Source organism: Lampetra fluviatilis, chromosome 59 (assembly GCF_964198595.1).
Source record: "Lampetra fluviatilis chromosome 59, kcLamFluv1.1, whole genome shotgun sequence".
NCBI lineage: Eukaryota > Metazoa > Chordata > Hyperoartia > Petromyzontiformes > Petromyzontidae > Lampetra > Lampetra fluviatilis.
The window spans coordinates 1,214,267-1,233,552 of NC_136333.1; the positions used below are offsets into that span (position 1 = coordinate 1,214,267).

Genomic DNA, 19,286 nt, shown 5'->3' on the forward strand with positions numbered 1-19,286 from the left:
TCTGAATTCTCAACGAGTTAAACAAAAGTCGACTTTGAACGTAAACGCGACGTTATCCTGCGCACGAGGCGGCTCCCCTCGATCAAACGCCCGTGGTGTTGGAGGTGTGCAAATGTTAGCATCGTCGTCGTCATCGTCATCATCGTCGCCATCATTGTCATCATCGTCATCATTCTCTGAATCATCATCACCATCATTATCATAGTTATCATCATCACCACCATCATCATCACCATCATGATCCTCATCATCATCACCATCATCATTATCATCGTCATCATCATCGTCATCCTCATTGCCATCATCATCCTCATCATCATCACCATCATCACCATCATCATCGTCATCATCATCACCATCATCACCACCATCATCATCATCACCATCATGATCCTCATCATCATCACCATCACCATCATGATCCTCATCATCTTCACCATCATCATTATCATCGTCATCATCATCGTCATCCTCATTGCCATCATCATCCTCATCATCATCACCATCATCACCATCATCATCGTCATCATCATCACCATCATCATCACCATCATCATCATCACCATCATGATCCTCATCATCATCACCATCACCATCATGATCCTCATCATCATCACCATCATCACCACCATCATCACCATCATGATCCTCATCATCTTCACCATCATCATTATCATCGTCATCATCATCGTCATCCTCATTGCCATCATCATCCTCATCATCATCACCATCATCACCATCATCATCGTCATCATCACCATCATCACCACCATCATCATCATCACCATCATGATCCTCATCATCATCACCATCATGATCCTCATCATCATCACCATCATCACCATCATCATCATCACCATCATCATCATCGTCATCATCACCATCATCACCATCATCACCATCATCATCATCACCATCATCATCATCACCATCATCATCACCATCATCATCGTCATCATCACACCCTCTGCAGGAGATCCTCTGCAGGGCTTTCGCTCCAGCAGTGAGTCGAGGCGCTGTGACTGCGGCCATCCAGAACAGAGACCCACAAAGTTACTAAGGACGCCGTGACCCGACCCACAGCAGCTCCTAACGGCGGTGACCCGTGGCGTGGTGACCTGTGACCTGGTGACCTGTGACGTGGTGACCTGTGACCTGTGGCCACCGTCTGAATGTGACATTGAAGCGGCTGCAGCGCTCCCTGGCTCCTCCTCCTCCTCATCTTCCACCTCCTCCACCTCCTCCACCACCTCCTCCACCTCCTCCTCCTCCTCATCCTCCACCTCCTCCACCACCTCCTCCACTTCCTCCACCACCTCCTCCACCTCCTCATCCAACTCCACCTCCTCCTCATCCTCCTCCTCATCCTCCACCTCCTCCTCTTCCTTATCCTACTCCTCCTCGTCGTCCTCTTCCACCACCTCCTCATCCACCTCCTCCACCCCTCCTCTTCGTCATCTTCCTCCACCTCCTCCTCTACCTCTTCCACCTACTCCACCTCCTCCTCCACCTACTCCTTCTCCAATGCCTCCTTTACCTCCTCCTCTACCTCCTCCTCCACCTCCTCCTCCACCTCCTCCACCCCTCCTCCTCGTCATCTTCCTCTTCCTCCACCTCCTCCACCTACTCCTTCTCCAATGCCTCCTCTACCTCCTCCTCTACCTCCTCCTCCTCCACCTCCTCCACCTCCTCCTTCTCCAATGCCACCTCTACCTCCTCCACCTCTTCCTCCTCCCCCTCCTCCTCCTGCCGCCACTGCTGCCCGTGCGAGCGAGGGGGGTTCAGAACGAGCCGCGGTTACAATCGTGCTCGCTCATCCTCGTCTCGTCAGAGTGGTTGTGTGCGTGAGAGGCGCTGGGGCGGGGGGGGGATCTTCACAGCTCATCGCATTCCTCTTCATCCAGTCTCGATATGGTCAACAAAGGTAGTCGTGATAAAACATAATAATAATAATAAGGAGGGCACAGAGAATGAAACGTCATTGGTTTTCTGCAGCCTCCTCAGATCCCTCGTGCTCGGGTCTAAATAAATATTCTGATGATTCTCAAGTCCCGGGGAACGTGAAACGCGCCAGTTGGGGGGGGGGGGGGGTGTGGGGGGGCTTGAGGGTCCCCTCGACCACCCTACAAACAGGCGTGACTGGGGGGGGGGGAGGGGGGTCCCGTAGGGGTGATTGGGGGGTAGTGAGGGAGGTGATGGTAGGGGTGGTGGGGTGAGTGGTGGGGCTGTGGAGAGAGAAGACATTTCATGGAGTTGCTACATCCGCGTGAACATTGATTTTGGGCAAATCTTGCGGTTCTGGCCCGGGGGGTGGGGGGGGGGCTGTGAGGTGGGGGGCTCCGTGCCGCAAAGAGGATGGGGGGGGGGAGATGGGAACAATCGCGTCTACAATGGTGGCCTCTGTTTGCCCAGACGGGGACTCGCACAGACTCAAGGCGCTACACGCAGGAGCGGCCTGCCGCTGAGAGAGAGACGCACAGACTCACACAGAGACACAGAGAGATACATAGAGACCCATAGACTCACATAGAGACCCACAGACTCGCACAGAGACACAGAGAGATACATAGAGACCCATGAACTCGCACAGAGACACAGAGAGATACATAGAGACCTATAGGCTCACACAGAGACCCACAAACTCACACAGAGAGCTCCATAGAGACCCATAGACTCACATAGAGACACAGAGAGATACATAGAGACCCATAGACTCACACAGAGACCCACAGAGAGATACATAGAGACCCATAGACTCGCACAGAGATACAAAGAGATACATAAAGAACCATAGACTCACACAGAGACCCACAGAGAGATGCATAGAGACCTATAGACTCGCACAGAGACACAAAGAGATACATAAAGAACCATAGACTCACATAGAGACACAGAGAGATACATAGAGACCCATGGACTCACATAGAGACCCATAGACTCACACAGAGAGCTCCATAGAGACCCATGAACTCACATAGAGACGCACAGACTCACACAGAGACACAGAGAGCTCCATAGAGACCCATAGACTCACATAGAGACCCACAGAGAGCTCCATAGAGAGCCATGGACTCACATAGAGACCCACAGACTCACACAGAGACACATAGACTCACCGAGAATCCCATAGACTCACATAAAGACCCATAGACTCACATAGAGACCCACAGACTCACACAGAGAGCTCCATAGAGACCCATGGACTCACATAGAGACCCACATATTCACACAGTGACTCAGAGAGATACATAGACAACCATAGACTCACACAGAGACACAGAGAGCTCCATAGAGACCCATAGACTCGCATAGAGACCCACAGAGAGCTACATAGAGACCTATAGACTCACATAGAGACCCAAAGACTCGCACAGAGACACGGAGAGATACATAGAGAACCATAGACTCACATAGAGAACCACAGAGAGCTCCATAGAGACTAATGGACTCACATAGAGACCCACAGACTCACACAGAGATACAAAGAAATACATAGAGAACCATAAACTCATACAGAGACCCACAGACTCACACAGAGACACAAAGAAATACATAGAGAACCATAAACTCACACAGAGACCCATAGACTCACACAGAGACCCATAGACTCACACTGAGACACATAGACTCACATAGAGATACAAAGAAATACATAGAGAACCATAAACTCACACAGAGACCCATAGACTCACACAGAGACCCATAGACTCACACAGGGACCCACACACTCACACAGAGACCTATAGACTCACATAGAGACCAATAGACTCACATAGAGACCTATAGACTCACATAGAGACACATAGACTCGCAGAGAGACCCATAGACTCGCACAGATACACATAGACTCGCATAGAGACCCATAGACTCACATAGAGACCCATAGACTCACACAGAGACCCATAGACTCACACAGAGACCCATAGACTCACATAGAGACCAATAGACTCACATATAGACCCGTAGACTCACATAGAGACCTATAGAAACACATAGACTCACACAGAGACCCATAGACTCACATAGAGACCAATAGACTCACATAGAGACCCGTAGACTCACATAGAGACCTATAGAAACACACAGAGTGCCATAGACTCACATAGAGACCCGTAGACTCACATAGAGACCCATAGACTCACACAGAGTGCCATAGACTCACACAGAGACCCATAGACTCACATAGAGACACATAGACTCGCAGAGAGACCCATAGACTCACATAGAGACACATAGACTCGCATAGAGACCCATAGACTCACATAGAGACCCATAGACTCACATAGAGACCCACAGACTCACACAGAGGCCCATAGACTCACACAGAGACCCACAGACTCACACAGAGGCCCATAGACTCACATAGAGACCCATAGACTCACAAAGACCCATAGACTCACATAGAGACCAATAGACTCACATAGAGACCCGTAGACTCACATAGAGACCTATAGAAACACATAGAGACCCATAGACTCACACAGAGACACATAGACTCACACAGAGGCCCATAGACTCACACAGAGTGCCATAGACTCACACGGAGACCCATAGAATAAATTAAATAGACACAGATATTGAGATACTTAGAGACCCATAGACTCACTTGGAGATCCACAAACTCACACGGAGAAAGAGACAGATACATAGAGACCCATAGACTCCCATAGAGACCCATAGACTCCCACAGAGACCCATGGACTCACCTAGAGACCCATAGACTCACCCAGAGACCCATAGACTCCCACAGAGACCCATAAATGTACATAGAGACCCAAGGACACATAGAGATCCACGTCTTGCATGACAGTCAATACACTCTCTCTCTCTCTCACTGTGGCAAGATGTTAACCCCCCTCGCCTGGTATACAGGATGTCTGCTCGATATTTAGAGTTTGCGTGTCTCTCTATCTCCCCGTGGTGGCTTGGATGTTTTTTTCCGGGTCCTCTGGTCCCCCCCCCCCTGCACATTTAGAATCAAAATCACGCATCGAGGGTATTTGGGTGCTTATTTTGACATTTCCCACCGCTTTGTTGAGCTATCATCTGTGATAGCCAGGGCCGCTTGGACAAACGAGCTACATCGCAGCTCATTGGGGCATTAACTGGGCAAATTAAAAAAAGTTGGTTTTTAAATAGTTCATAACTTCTTGCGTGGGTGTTTTTTTAATGTTACACGCTTTCTATTAACTCACTTTGTTGTTGTATCCTCAAATATTGTAACTCAATTTGAACCCACTTCCCAATGTGGTATCGACTGCAAACTTGGTATACTTATGTCATACTGATGACAATACTATATTCTATCATACATTTTTTATTTATTTTTTAAACATGATCTTTTTTAATATGGTATGTTTCGCCTTGGGTCTAATTGTCCACGCTCAACTGACGTTGTCTGTCAATCACCACGGCCCCTTACGTTGTGGCAAGCTTCGGGCCACTTCCTGGAGTCGTGGAGTTCTCCATTAGGAGTAGGGTACATTTCATTAAAGCGTGTTTTTTAAAGTATTTTTAAAATATTACTTATTTCCTGCCACACTACTCTCTGTCTCGAGGCCGGCTGCGTGAAAAGGCGACTGAAATCAACATTGGGGGGTTGAACGTGGTGAGTTTGAAGTGCGCTCGTATTGATGCCTTCACGTCTCAAAGGGCGTGGAGGTGTGATCACATTTCTTACTTCAGTTTTTAGCGTCGTGCTAAGGATGTCAATGGGAACGTCCGGTTCACTTTCTAACTTAGACGATTAATCATTGCTCATCCTGATTACAACTTGCCGCACTTTGCACATCCACTGATGGATGAAGGCCTCGCCGTGCCGTCTCGCTCACGGGGGCCTTCTTTGACCATACTTCACCGCGCTGGTCACTGCCAGGTTGGTGGCGGTGGGTGAGTGAGAGCCTCGGAACATCGCTCACCGCCCATCTGAGCCCTAGCTGGGGATTGAACTCGGGCGCCGTGGGGCTCACGGCGGGCGGTGCGCAAACTCAAGTCGCCATCGTCACGGTCGTCATCATCAGCAGCAGCAGCAGCATCATCATCAGCAGCATCATCATCAGCATCATCATCAGCATCATCATCAGCAGCAGCAGCAGCATCAGCAGCAGCATCATCATCACCATCAGCATCATCATCATCAGCATCATCATCAGCATCATCATCAGCATCATCATCAGCATCATCATCATCAGCAGCAGCAGCATCAGCAGCATCATCATCATCAGCATCATCATCAGCATCATCATCATCATCAGCAGCAGCATCATCATCAGCATCATCATCATCAGCAGCAGCAGCCATTATCTATCCACTGCTGAATGAGAGGCCCTGCCTTGTCGGTTCGACAATCCGAATGTCCCACCCTCGCTGACATCTCTGCGTCAGACTTCCTCCTCCACCTCCTCCTCCTTAACCTCCTCCACCACCTCCACCACCTCCATCCTCTAACTCCTCCTCGACCACCACCTCCACCACCTCCTCCACCACCTCCTCCACCTCCTCTTCCACCACCTCCTTCACCCCCCTCCTCCTCCATCTCCACCACCTCCACCACCTCCACCCCCCTCCTCCACCTCCTCCCACCTCCACCCCCCACCACCGCACGCTTTAACGTCGGCATTTTTTTTATTTCACGATCCCGCTACGAGGGTGGCGTTTGGAAAAAAAAGTAATTCCCTCGCAACAAAAACGAACAAAAAACGAACAAAAAACGACAAAAAAAACGAACAAAAAACGGACAAATTTGCGCGGCAGAGATAACAACGACGCCACCGCTGCCATCGTCCCGTTGGGGACGTTCTCAGCACCCCCCCCCCCCCCACACACAGCCGTGGGGGGCCACCACGGGGACCCACAAAGAGGAAGGGGAATCGCCCCACCCCTCAACCCCCCCCCTCGAATCCCCCCCAACCCCCCCCCCCTCGAACCCCCCCTCGAACCCCCCCTCGAACCCCCCCAACACCCCCCCCCCTCGAACCCCCCCCAACCGCCTCCTTCGAACCCCCCCAACCCCACCCCCCCTCGAACCCTCCACCCCTCCTCCTCCCCCCCTATCCCCCCCCAAACAATCCCCCCAACCCCCCCTCGAATCCCCCCTCGAACCCCTTTACCCCACAACTCTCCCAACCTGCCCCCCAACCCCCCCCCCCCTCTACCACTAGGGCAGCGTTCCCAAAACGGCCCCAAGCTGCACCTTGCGTGGGGGGGGGGGGGGGTGGTGGGGGTGGGGGGCATCGCGACCACGGCCTATCCACTAATGCCTGAGAGCCTGAAAGCCAGAGGTCGCAACCTGCTACCCGTACCCGGCCGAGTACGGGTGCCCGTTTGCGACCCTGGTGCGGCTGGGTACGGGTAGGCCGTGAGTCACTGGTGAGTCACCGTTTGTCACTCATTTCCCAACGTTTTGTCTCTTCTCACAATTCAAGTTCCTAGAATCAACCCACCCGCGCCTGCAACATGGCTTCATCCCAGAGGTCGCAATCGGGTACCCAATACCCGTACCCTACCCGTACCCGGCCGGGTTGTTGTGGGTTTTACTCTCCAACCGGTGAGCGCTGAGCTCGGGACGAATTGGCCACGTGTTGTTCACGTGGCAACCCCCTTGAACGAATTGGCTTGTGTGTCGGGTGGTGGTGGCAGGTTCTAACGACGACACAGTAAATGTTTACAAGATCTGACCCAACAAACAAACCTCGATTATGGATAATCGATCATCATCCTCACACGCGACGCACACAAAGCGCTCGTCGCACAATGATCCGCGATGACCTCGCTGATCTGAGCGTGAACCTTCACCAAGCGCCACAACTCCGGTGGTCATCGCAGCAGCAGCAGCAGCCGTCGAACAAAGACGGTGGTCACGATGCGTTTTGCGGCCGTCTGGAACGCTCTGCCCTTAGCGATATTAGGAAGCCACTGGAGCTATGCACTTTTAAATCATGTAGATTCCCACTATACACTACACTATACACTACTATACACTACACTATATACTACACTACTATACACTACACTACTATACACTACACTATACACTACACTACTATACACTACACTACTATACACGACACTTATAGACTACACTACTATACCCATTTACACTACACTACTATACACTACACTATTATACACTACACTACTATACACTACACTACTATACACTACACTATACACTACACTACTATACACTACACTATACACTATACTACTATACACTACACTATTATCCACTACACTATACACCACTATACACTACACTATTATACACTATACACTACACTATACACTGCACTATTATACACTACACTATACACTGCACTACTATACACTACACTACTATACACTACACTACTATACACTACACTATACACCACTATACACTACACTACTATACACACAACTATACACTACACTACTATACACTACACTATACACAACACTACTGTACACTACACTACTATACACTACACTACTATACACTACACTACTATACACGACACTATACACTACACTATACACTACACTAATATACACTACAATACAGCACACTACTATACACTACACTATACACTACACTACTATACACTACACTATACACTACACTACTATACACTACACTATACCCTACTATACACTACACTATACACTACACTATACACTACTATACACTACACTATACACTACACTATAAACTACTATACACTACACTATACACTACACTATACACTACACTATACACTACACTATAAACTACTATACACTACACTATACACTACTATACACTACATTATACACTACTATACACTACACTACATTACTATACACTACACTATACACTACACTACACACTGCACTACTATACACTACACTATACACTACACTATACACTACACTATACACTAATATACACTATGCTACTATACATTACACTATACACTACTATACACTACACTACTATACACTACACTATACACTACACTATACACTACACGATACACTACTATACACTACACTATACACTACACTATACACTACACTATACACTAATATACACTATGCTACTATACATTACACTATACACTACTATACACTACACTACTATACACTACACTATACACTACACTATACACTACTACACTATACACTACTATACACTACACTATACACTACACTATACACTACACTACTATACACTACACTATACACTACACTATACACTACACTATAAACTACACTTTTGGCTAACCAATCGAGCAAAGACGGTGGTGACCACATCGCGCGGCGCTTTCAGATTCACTTCTGCGGCCGTCTGGAACGCTCTTACCCCCGATATAAAGAAGCCGCTGTGAGCTTTGATGTGATGCATTTTAAATCGTCATCGTCTAGATTGAAAAAAAATTAACCCGTAAAAACAAAGTTTTTCACTATAAATCCTTTATATGCGTGGCATCGGTTTTATTTTATTATTCATTTCTGTTTTTCTTGAGTAAGAGTTTCATTTTTATCACATTGGTATTTTAAATTAAATATGAAAAAAAAATTCCTAAAAAGTGGAACATTTTGGAATTTTTTTTCACGAAAATAAATTGTCACGCACAACGAGTCGGTGTGCAAAATGTCAGCTCGATTGGATCACGGGAAGTGGGTTAAAAAAACGACCGAAAGATTTGCACGGTCGTAAGCGCGCAAGCAAGCAAGCAAGTGAACTTAATATAAAGGATTTTAAAAAACGAATTCCTTCATCACTGCTTGTTGTGTTTAGTGTGTTGTCCTCTACGCGCACCTATTACGATGTTAAAGAAGTTCGAGATAGACACCTGATGCAAAGATCAATGCATCGCTTCTACAAACGAGCTGATTGCATCGCTCTGGGATTGCGTGCCGAGTGAGATGGAGCCACAATCTGGGACTCGGTCTTGGAGCGGACTGCATCCGGGTCTTTATTCATACTGCAGGAGAAATCCGATGAGCTATAAAGCGCTTTCGTCACAGATGTCTCAGTCAGGGGCTCGGGTCAAAACGTTACTGACAACAAACGCAACACAAACAACACGATGGGAGTGAAAAGTATATGAAAAGTAAATAAACAACTTTAAACAACATATGCGAATGAAACTAAACTACGTTATGTCTTGCTCGGTAAAGCCCACAGAGCTATGAACTGATACTGGTAGGAACCTCCTGATTACACCAGCCCACAGGGGATTATTGTGTCCGTCCGTCGTGCAGGGAGGGGCTGGGTGGGGAGGGAGGGGCTGGGTGGGGAGAGGAGGGTGGGTAGGGGCTGGGTGGGGAGGGATGGGCTTGGTGGGGAGGGTGGGGATGGGCTGGATGGGGAGGGTGGGGAGGGGCTGGGTGGGGAGGGTGGGGCTGGGTGTGGAGGGGCTGGGTGGGGAGGGTGGGGCTGAGTGGGCCTGGGTGGGGAGAGGGGGGAGGGGCTGGGTGGGGAGGGTGGGGAGGGGCTGCGTGGGGAGGGTGGGGCTGGGTGGGGGGTGGGAGGGGTGGGGCTGGGTGGGGAGGGGCTGGTCACCCCGTGGTGCCCTTATAAAACTCAACGTTTAACCTACTCACGCCGGCTTGTGCCCGCCCTCACAGTCGGCCATATTTGCGGAATACACCACGCCGCCGTTGACCCTGCAGGCCATTGACCGAGCGGGAGGGGCGGGAGGGGCGGGGGGAGCGGGGGGGACTCCGCGTCTGTCCTTGGCGCTCGCTTGATGCATCCTCTCTGCACAGATAGCGGCAGTAATGACAGAGGCGCACGCGTGTGTGCGTGTGTGTCACGTGTGTGTGTGTGGTAGTAGTAGTGGTGGTAGTGGTAGTGGTGGTAGTGGTAGTGGTGGTAGTAGTGGTAGTGGTGGTAGTAGTGGTGGTAGTGGTAGTAGTGGTGGTGGTGGTAGTGGTAGTAGTGGTGGTAGTAGTGGTAGTAGTGGTAGTAGTGGTGGTAGTGGTGGTGGTAGTGGTGGTAGTGGTGATAGTAGTAGTGGTAGTAGTAGTGTTAGTGGTAGTAGTGGTGGTAGTAGTAGTGGTAGTAGTAGTGGTAGTGGTGGTAGTAGTGGTGGTAGTAGTGGTGGTAGTGGTAGTGGTGGTAGTGGTGGTAGTGGTGGTAGTAGTAGTGGTAGTAGTAGTGTTAGTGGTAGTAGTGGTGGTAGTAGTGGTGGTAGTGGTGGTAGTAGTGGTGGTAGTAGTAGTGGTAGTAGTGGTGGTAGTAGTGGTGGTAGTGGTGGTAGTAGTGGTGGTAGTGGTAGTAGTGGTAGTAGTGGTAGTGGTGGTAGTGGTAGTAGTAGTAGTGGTAGTAGTAGTGTTAGTGGTAGTAGTGGTGGTAGTGGTAGTAGTAGTGGTGGTAGTAGTAGTGGTAGTGGTGGTAGTAGTGGTGGTAGTGGTGGTGGTAGTGGTGGTAGTGGTGGCAGTGGTGGTAGTAGTGGTGGTGTAGAAGGTGCAAAGTCGCAATGTCCCGATCCACCAATACGAATGCGACATCCTGGCGATGATGATCCACTACTCCCACTACTGCTCTTGACGCGGTTGTCTGGGTAGTGTTGAGTCTATGTCTGTGGCCTGATCACCTGAATGTGAAACGGTGTAGTCGATGCTCTCAATCTACGTCAGCAGCCGTACCAACGAAGAGGAATTGACGATTATCTGAACCCTTTCTGGGCCTCCCCTAGGTCGACTCAGCCTCAAACGAGTAACTGGTGCGGTGTGTAGAACAAAAGCATTGGGGAGACAAAGGCGGCCGGGTGTGGTGTTGGCCGCATTTGCCCCGACAGTCTTTGTATGGATGTGTGGATGTTTAACTTCTTTCGCACCGTACGTAGCCAACTTTGGTGATCGGAGGTTCAGTGCTGAGTCTATGGGTAGTGTTGAGTTTATTGTGCAGTGTTGAGTCTATTGTGCAGTGTTGAGTCAATGTGCAGTGTTGATTCTATGGGAATTTTTGAATCTGTGGGCGGTATTGAGTCTATGAGCAGTGTTGGGTCTGGGTAGTGTTGAGTCTATGGGTAGTGTTGAGTCATTGGGCAGTGTTGAGTCTATTGTGCAGTGTTGAGTCTATGGGCAGTGTTGAGTCTATGGTGCAGTGTTGAGTCTATGGGCAGTGTTGAGTCTATTGTGCAGTGTTGAGTCTATGGTGCAGTGTTGAGTCTATGGGCAGTGTTGAGTCTATTGTGCAGTGTTGAGTCTATGGGCAGTGTTGAGTCTATGGGCAGTGTTGAGTCTGGGTAGTGTTGAGTCTATGGGTAGTGTTGAGTCTATGGGCAGTGTTTAGTCTATTGTGCAGTGTTGAGTCTATGTGCAGTGTTGAGTCTATGGGCAGTGTTGAGTCTATGGGCAGTGTTGAGTCTGGGTAGTGTTGAGTCTATGGGTAGTGTTGAGTCTATGGTACAGTGTTGAGTGTCTGGGTAGTGTTGAGTCTATAGCAATGTCTATGGGTAGTGTTGAGTCTATGGGCAGTGTTGAGTCTATTGTGCAGTGTTGAGTTTATGGGCAGTGTTGAGTCTATGGGCAGTGTTGAGTCTATGGGCAGTGTTGAGTCTATGGGCAGTGCTGAGTCTATAGGCAGTGTTGAGTCTATGGGCAGTGCTGAGTCTATGGGTAGTGTTGATTCTATGGGAATTTTTGAATCTGTGGGCGGTATTGAGTCTATGGGCAGTGTTGAGTCGATGGGCAGTGTTGAGTCTATGGGCAGTGTTGAGTCTGGGTAGTGTTGAGTCTATGGGTAGTATTGAGTCTATGGGCAGTGTTGAGTCTATGGGCAGTGTTGAGTCTGGGTAGTGTTGAGTCTATGGGTAGTGTTGAGTCTATGGTACAGTGTTGAGTCTATGGGCAGTGTTGAGTGTCTGGGTAGTGTTGAGTCTATGGTACAGTGTTGAGTCTATGGGCAGTGTTGAGTCTATGGTGCAGTGTTGAGTCTATGGGCAGTGTTGAGTCTATGGTGCAGTGGTGAGTCTATGGGCAGTGTTGTGTCTATGGTACAGTGTTGAGTATATGGGCAGTGTTGAGTCTGGGTAGTGTTGAGTCTATGGTACAGTGTTGAGTCTATGGGCAGTGTTGAGTCTATGGTGCAGTGTTGAGTCTATGGGCAGTGTTGAGTCTATGGGCAGTGTTGAGTCTATGGGCAGTGTTGAGTCTGGGTAGTGTTGAGTCTATGGGTAGTATTGAGTCTATGGGCAGTGTTGAGTCTATGGGCAGTGTTGAGTCTGGGTAGTGTTGAGTCTATGGGTAGTGTTGAGTCTATGGGCAGTGTTGAGTCTATGGGCAGTGTTGAGTCTATAGGTAGTGTTAGTCTATGGGCAGTGTTGAGTCTATGTGCTGTGTTGAGTCTATGGGCAGTGTTGAGTCTATGGGCAGTGTTGAGTCTATGGGCAGTGTTGAGTCTATGGGCAGTGTTGAGTCTACGGGCAGTGTTGAGTCTACGGGCAGTGTTGAGTCTATGGGCAGTGTTAGTCTTTGAGCAGTGTGTATGTTGAACTTTTTTCGCACCGTACGTAGCTAACCATACTAATTGGATGTGCGGGGGAAGGACAACAAACTACAGTATACACAAACAGCAGTTACTTGTGTATCTATGTGTGCGATAGTGTGTGTGTCTCTGTGTGTGTCCGAGATGACTGGCTGATGCACCACCTGTGCCCCCTACTGTAGCAGCACAGCAAGTTGGTACAGTAGGGGGCACAGGTGGTGCATCAGCCAGTCATCTCGGTCATCTCGGTCAGTCGACCCGTGGCACCTGGGTCTGCACCGTGACCTCCTGCCAGCGGGCGTTCGACACTTCACGTGGCCTCAAGGTGCACATGGCCTGGCACAAGCGTCGTGGTGACGTCACCGCCACTTAGTGGCGAATGGCGGTTGTTGTTGTCTGTGTGCGTCTCTGTGTGTGTCTGTGTGTCTCTGTGTATGTGTGTATCTGTGTGTGTGTCTCTGTGTTATATATTTATGTTTAAGTCGTGGTTTCGTGGTTTAGCCACTGTGGTGGTCACAGACGCCATTAGGGGAGAGGCCAATGGGCATTGGCCCTCCCCCCATAGCAATGTCCACGACAGTGTTGCCCGTCCGGCACCACGAGGAGGTAGGGGGTTGGAGCATCTTCGCCGGTTGGAACCATTTAGGCTGGCCTGCCTACGATCCATCCTGGGTTTAACCAGGCTGGATTGTGTGAGGAGCTCACAAATCCTTGAAAGATCTGGTCAAAATCCAATCGGTGAGCTCCTCCGGCAGGCAAGGCTGCGTTGGCTGGGTCATGTAGCCCGCATGCCCAGCCACCGCATGCCTAAACAGCTTTTGTTCGGCCGGATCGTTTGGGCTAAACGGGTGCGGCACGGGCTAGAGAAGAGATGGAGTGATGTGGTACAAGAGGACGTGGAACTGAGTGGACTTGCCGATGACTGGTACCAGCGGTGTCAAGATCGGCCTCAGTGGAGGAGGCTCGTGAAGGACTTTACTGGGCATTTGGAGGCAGTCGCCCTCCAACAACAACGGAGGGTGGAGGAGCGACGCTCACAACAACGAGCGGAGCGCCGGGTGGCTAAAGCACAGCAAGTTGGTACAGTAGGGGGCCAGTCATCTCGGTCATCTCGGTCAGTCGACCCGTGGCACCTGCTGGGTCTGCCCCGTGACCTCCTGCCAGCGGGCGTTCGACACTTCACGTGGCCTCAAGGTGCACTTGGCCTCGCACAAGCGTCGTGGTGACGTCACCGCCACTTAGTGGCGAATGGCGGTTGTTGTTGTTGTCTCTGTGTGTGTCTCTGTGTGTGTGTCTCTGTGTGTGTGTCTCTGTTTGTCTCTGTGTGTGTCTCTGTGTATGTGTGTCTCTGTGTGTGTTTGTCTCAGTCCATGCTGTTTGTAATTCCACTGCTGGATGAACACCTCCCCACGCTGTTGACCATACTTCACCACGCTGGTCTCTGTGGCTTTCTTTTCAGAAGCGACCGGGTTTATCACAAATGATCGCCAAATTACGTGGCTTATCATGGTGGAAATTCACTGGAGACAAACACTCTAGACGCGTGGTGAAGTTGATTCTAAATGTGAGGATGAACAAAACCGGAGGACCCGGAGAAAAATCCACGCGACCACGGGGAGAGAGACACACAAACTCTATAGCAGCAGCAGGCGTCAGGGTCGGGATCGAACCCACGACCTCCTGTACACCAGGCGAGGTAGTCAACATCTCCCTTAGTTGTTGTCTCTGTGTTGTTGTCCCTGTGTTGTTGTTGTCTCTTAGTTGTTGTTGTCTCTGTGTTGTTGTCCCTGTGTTGTTGTTGTTGTCTCTGTGTTGTTATTGTTGTTGTTGTCTCTTAGTTGTTGTTGTCTCTGTGTTGTTGTCCCTGTGTTGTTGTTGTTGTCTCAGTGTTGTTGTCTCTGAGTTGTTATTGTTGTTGTTGTCTCTTAGTTGTTGTTGTTGTCTCTGTGTGTGGTTGCAGGCTCGAGTTGGGTGCAGCGGGTGAAGGAGACTCCCTCACCCCACGTGGTGCAGCAGCCCACGTGGTGCAGCACCCCACGTGGTGCAGCAGCCCACGTGGTGCAGCAGCCCACGTGGTGCAGCAGCCCACGTGGTGCAGCACCCCACGTGGTGCAGCACCCCACGTGGTGCAGCAGCCCACGTGGTGCAGCAGCCCACGTGGTGCAGCAGCCCACGTGGTGCAGCACCCCACGTGGTGCAGCAGCCCAGGCGGGAGCCATGGGGAGGAAGAAGATCCAGATCGCTCGCATCAACGACGAGCGCAACCGGCAGGTGCAGAAGGGTGCAGCAGGGTGCAGCAGGGAGCAGCAAGGGGCAGCAGGGTGGGAGAGTGTGCAGCAGGGTGCAGCAGGGAGCAGCAGGGTGGGAGAATGTGCAGCAGGGTGCAGCAGGGTGCAGCAGGGTGCTGCAGGGTGCAGCAGGGGGCAGCAGGGCGCAGCAGGGGGCAGCAGGGTGCAGCAAGGGGCAGCAGGGTGGGAGAAAGTGCAGCAGGGTGGGGAGAAAGTGCAGCAGGGTGCAGCGGGGTGGGAGAAAGTGCATCAGGGTGCAACAGGGTGCAGCAGGGTGGGAGAATGTGCAGCAGGGTGCAGCAGGGTGCAGCAGGGTGGGAGAATGTGCAGCAGGGTGCAGCGGGGTGCGAGAGACGTGGAGTCCCAGGGGGTGTCTATGGGAGTGGGTGGGTCTCTGTTAGAGGCTGCCGGTGTGAGTCTGCATGTTGGACTTCTTTAGTGCCGTACGTAGCCACACGCGCTAACCGGAGGCGCGGGGGGGGGGGGGGACAACAACACAAACAACAACAACAGTCAGTTCTAAAGAAAGAGTTTGTCAATCTCGATGATGATGATGATGATTACAAAGTGCAGCAGAGCTCCTAACATGGGAAGGAAGAGCGTTCCAGACGGCCACTGAAGAGCTTCTGAAAGCACCGTATTTGCTCGATGATTCGCCAAAAAGTGTAGTGTATAGTGTAGTGTATAGTGTAGTGTATAGTGTAGTGTATAGTAGTGTAGAGTAGTGTATAGTAGTGTAGTGTATAGTGTAGTGTATAGTGTAGTGTATAGTGTAGTGTATAGTAGTGTAGTGTATAGTAGTGTAGTGTATAGTAGTGTAGAGTAGTGTATAGTAGTGTAGTGTATAGTGTAGTGTATAGTGTAGTGTATAGTAGTGTAGTGTATGGTGTAGTGTATAGTGTAGTGTGTAGTAGTGTAGTGTATAGTAGTGTAGTGTATAGTAGTGTAGAGTAGTGTATAGTAGTGTAGTGTATAGTGTAGTGTATAGTGTAGTGTATAGTGTAGTGTATAGTAGTGTAGTGTATAGTGTAGTGTATAGTAGTGTAGTGTGTAGTGTATAGTAGTGTAGTGTATAGTTGTGTAGTGTATAGTTGTGTAGTGTGTAGTAGTGTATAGTAGTGTCGTTTATAGTGCAGTGTATAGTAGTATAGTAGTGTAGTATGTATAGTAGTGTAGGGTATGGTAATGTAGTGAAAAGTAGTGTAGTGTGTCTAGAAGTGTTGTGTATAGTCTAATGTATAGTAGTGTAGTGTATAGTAGTATCTCGCAGTGTATAGTAATGTAGTGTATAGTAGTGTAGTGCATAGTGTAGTGTATAGTGTAGTGTATAGTGTAGTGTATTTTGGAGATCTAGATGATTTAAAAGTGCAATAGCTCCCAGCGGCTTCCTCATATCGGTAAGAGCAGAGCGTTCCAGACGGCCGCAAAAGCGGCCGTGGCCACCGTCGATGTTGCAGCTAAAAGCCGCCGCCGCTGCTGTTGCTGCTGTTGTTGTTCAGAACGTAACGCTCTCTTGTAAGCGGAATGAAAGGGCGGCCCGGCCATGAAACCCGCGCGATTCTCTCCGCCCCTGTCCCCCCCACCACCACCGCCCCTGTCCCCACCACCGCCACCACCACCGCCACCACCACCGCCACCACCGCCACCACCACCGCCACCGCCACCACCACCGCAACCGCCACCACCACCACCGCCACCACCACCGCCACCACCACCGCCACCACCCCCACCACCGCCACCACCACCACCGCCACCGCCACCACCGCCACCGACACCGCCACCACCACCACCACCACCCCCACCACCGCCACCACCACCGCCACCACCACCACCACCGCCACCACCACCACCCCCACCGACACCGCCACCACCACCCCCACCACCCCCACCACCGCCACCACCACCGCCACCACCCCCACCACCACCGCCACCACCACCACCACCGCCACCACCCCCACCACCGCCACCACCACCGCCACCACCACCGCCACCGCCACCGCCACCACCGCCACCACCACCGCCACCACCACCGCCACCGCTACCACCACCGCCATCGCCACCACCACCACCACCGCCACCACCCCCACCACCACCGCCACCACCACCGCCACCACCACCGCCACCGCTACCACCACCGCCACCACCACCGCCACCGCCACCACCACCCCCACCGCCACCGCCACCGCTACCGCCACCGCCACCGCCACCGCCGCCACCGCCACCGCCACCGCCACCGCCACCGCTACCACCACCGCCACCACCACCACCGCCACCACCACCGCCACCACGTGTATTTGTGTCGCCGGCTCGCCGATCCGTCACGGCGACTCCGTGCGAGGCTCCCCCCGCGCCGCTCCGCCAAGAACTGTGAAGTGCTGAGTTCTCCTAAATAGTCGCCTGGAGGTCTCCCCACTCAGCCCCCCCACACCCCCCCCCCCACCACCCACCACCACCCCGCCACCACCACCACTCCCCACCCCCCCCACCACCACCACTCCCCACCCACAGCCCCCCACCACCACCACTTCCCACACCCCCCCCACCACCACCACTCCCCCAGCCACCCACCACTCTCCGCACCCACCAACCACTCCCCACCCACCAACCCCCTCACCCACCAACCACTCCACCCACCAACCACTCCACCCCACCACCACTCCCCCCCACCACCATTCCCCCCAGCCACCCACCACCCCCCTCACCCACCACCCCCCTCACCCACCAACCACTCCACCCACCAACCACTCCACCCACCTACCAATCCCAACCACCACTCTCCGCACCCACCAACCACCCCCCCCCCCACCATTCCCATCCACGAACCACTCCACCCACCAACCACTCCCCCCCCACCACTCCCACCCACCACTCCCCACCCACCCACCCACCATTCCCATCCACCACTCCCACCCACCACTCCCCCCACTCACCAATCCCACCCACCACTCCCCCTGCCCCCACCCACCACCCCCCCACCCCCCCACCCACCCCTCACCACCCACCACTCCCACCCACCCCTCACCACCCACCACTCCCACCCACCCCTCACCACCCACCACTCTCCCCCACCCCTCACCACCCACCACTCCCCCCCATCCCTCACCACCCACCACTCCCACCCACCCCTCACCACCCACCACTCCCACCCACCCCTCACCACCCACCACTCTCCCCCACCCCTCACCACCCACCACTCCCCCCCATCCATCACCACCCACCACTCCCACCCACCCCTCACCACCCACCACTCCCACCCATCCCTCACCACTCACCACTCCCACCCCTCACCACCCACCACTCCCACCCACCCCTCACCACCCACCACTCCCACCCACCCCTCACCACCCACCACTCTCCCCCACCCCTCACCACCCACCACTCCCACCCACCCCTCACCACCCACCACTCCCACCCACCCCTCACCACCCACCACTCCCACCCACCCCTCACCACCCACCACTCTCCCCCACCCCTCACCACCCACCACTCCCCCCCATCCCTCACCACCCACCACTCCCACCCACCCCTCACCACCCACC

General features: G+C 52.0%; 1 protein-coding gene across 1 annotated transcript in view; it reads left to right on the forward strand.

Moving 5' to 3' along the window:
• Window positions 1-19,286, forward strand: part of LOC144950724 (myocyte-specific enhancer factor 2C-like) — an 88,967-nt gene that overhangs the window by 11,562 nt on the left and 58,119 nt on the right. Inside the window, exon 2 of the mRNA XM_078880797.1 lies at window positions 15,420-15,730. Coding sequence (XP_078736923.1) covers window positions 15,677-15,730 — 54 coding nt within the window. The 5' untranslated portion in view covers window positions 15,420-15,676. The remainder of the gene's footprint in view (window positions 1-15,419; window positions 15,731-19,286) is intronic.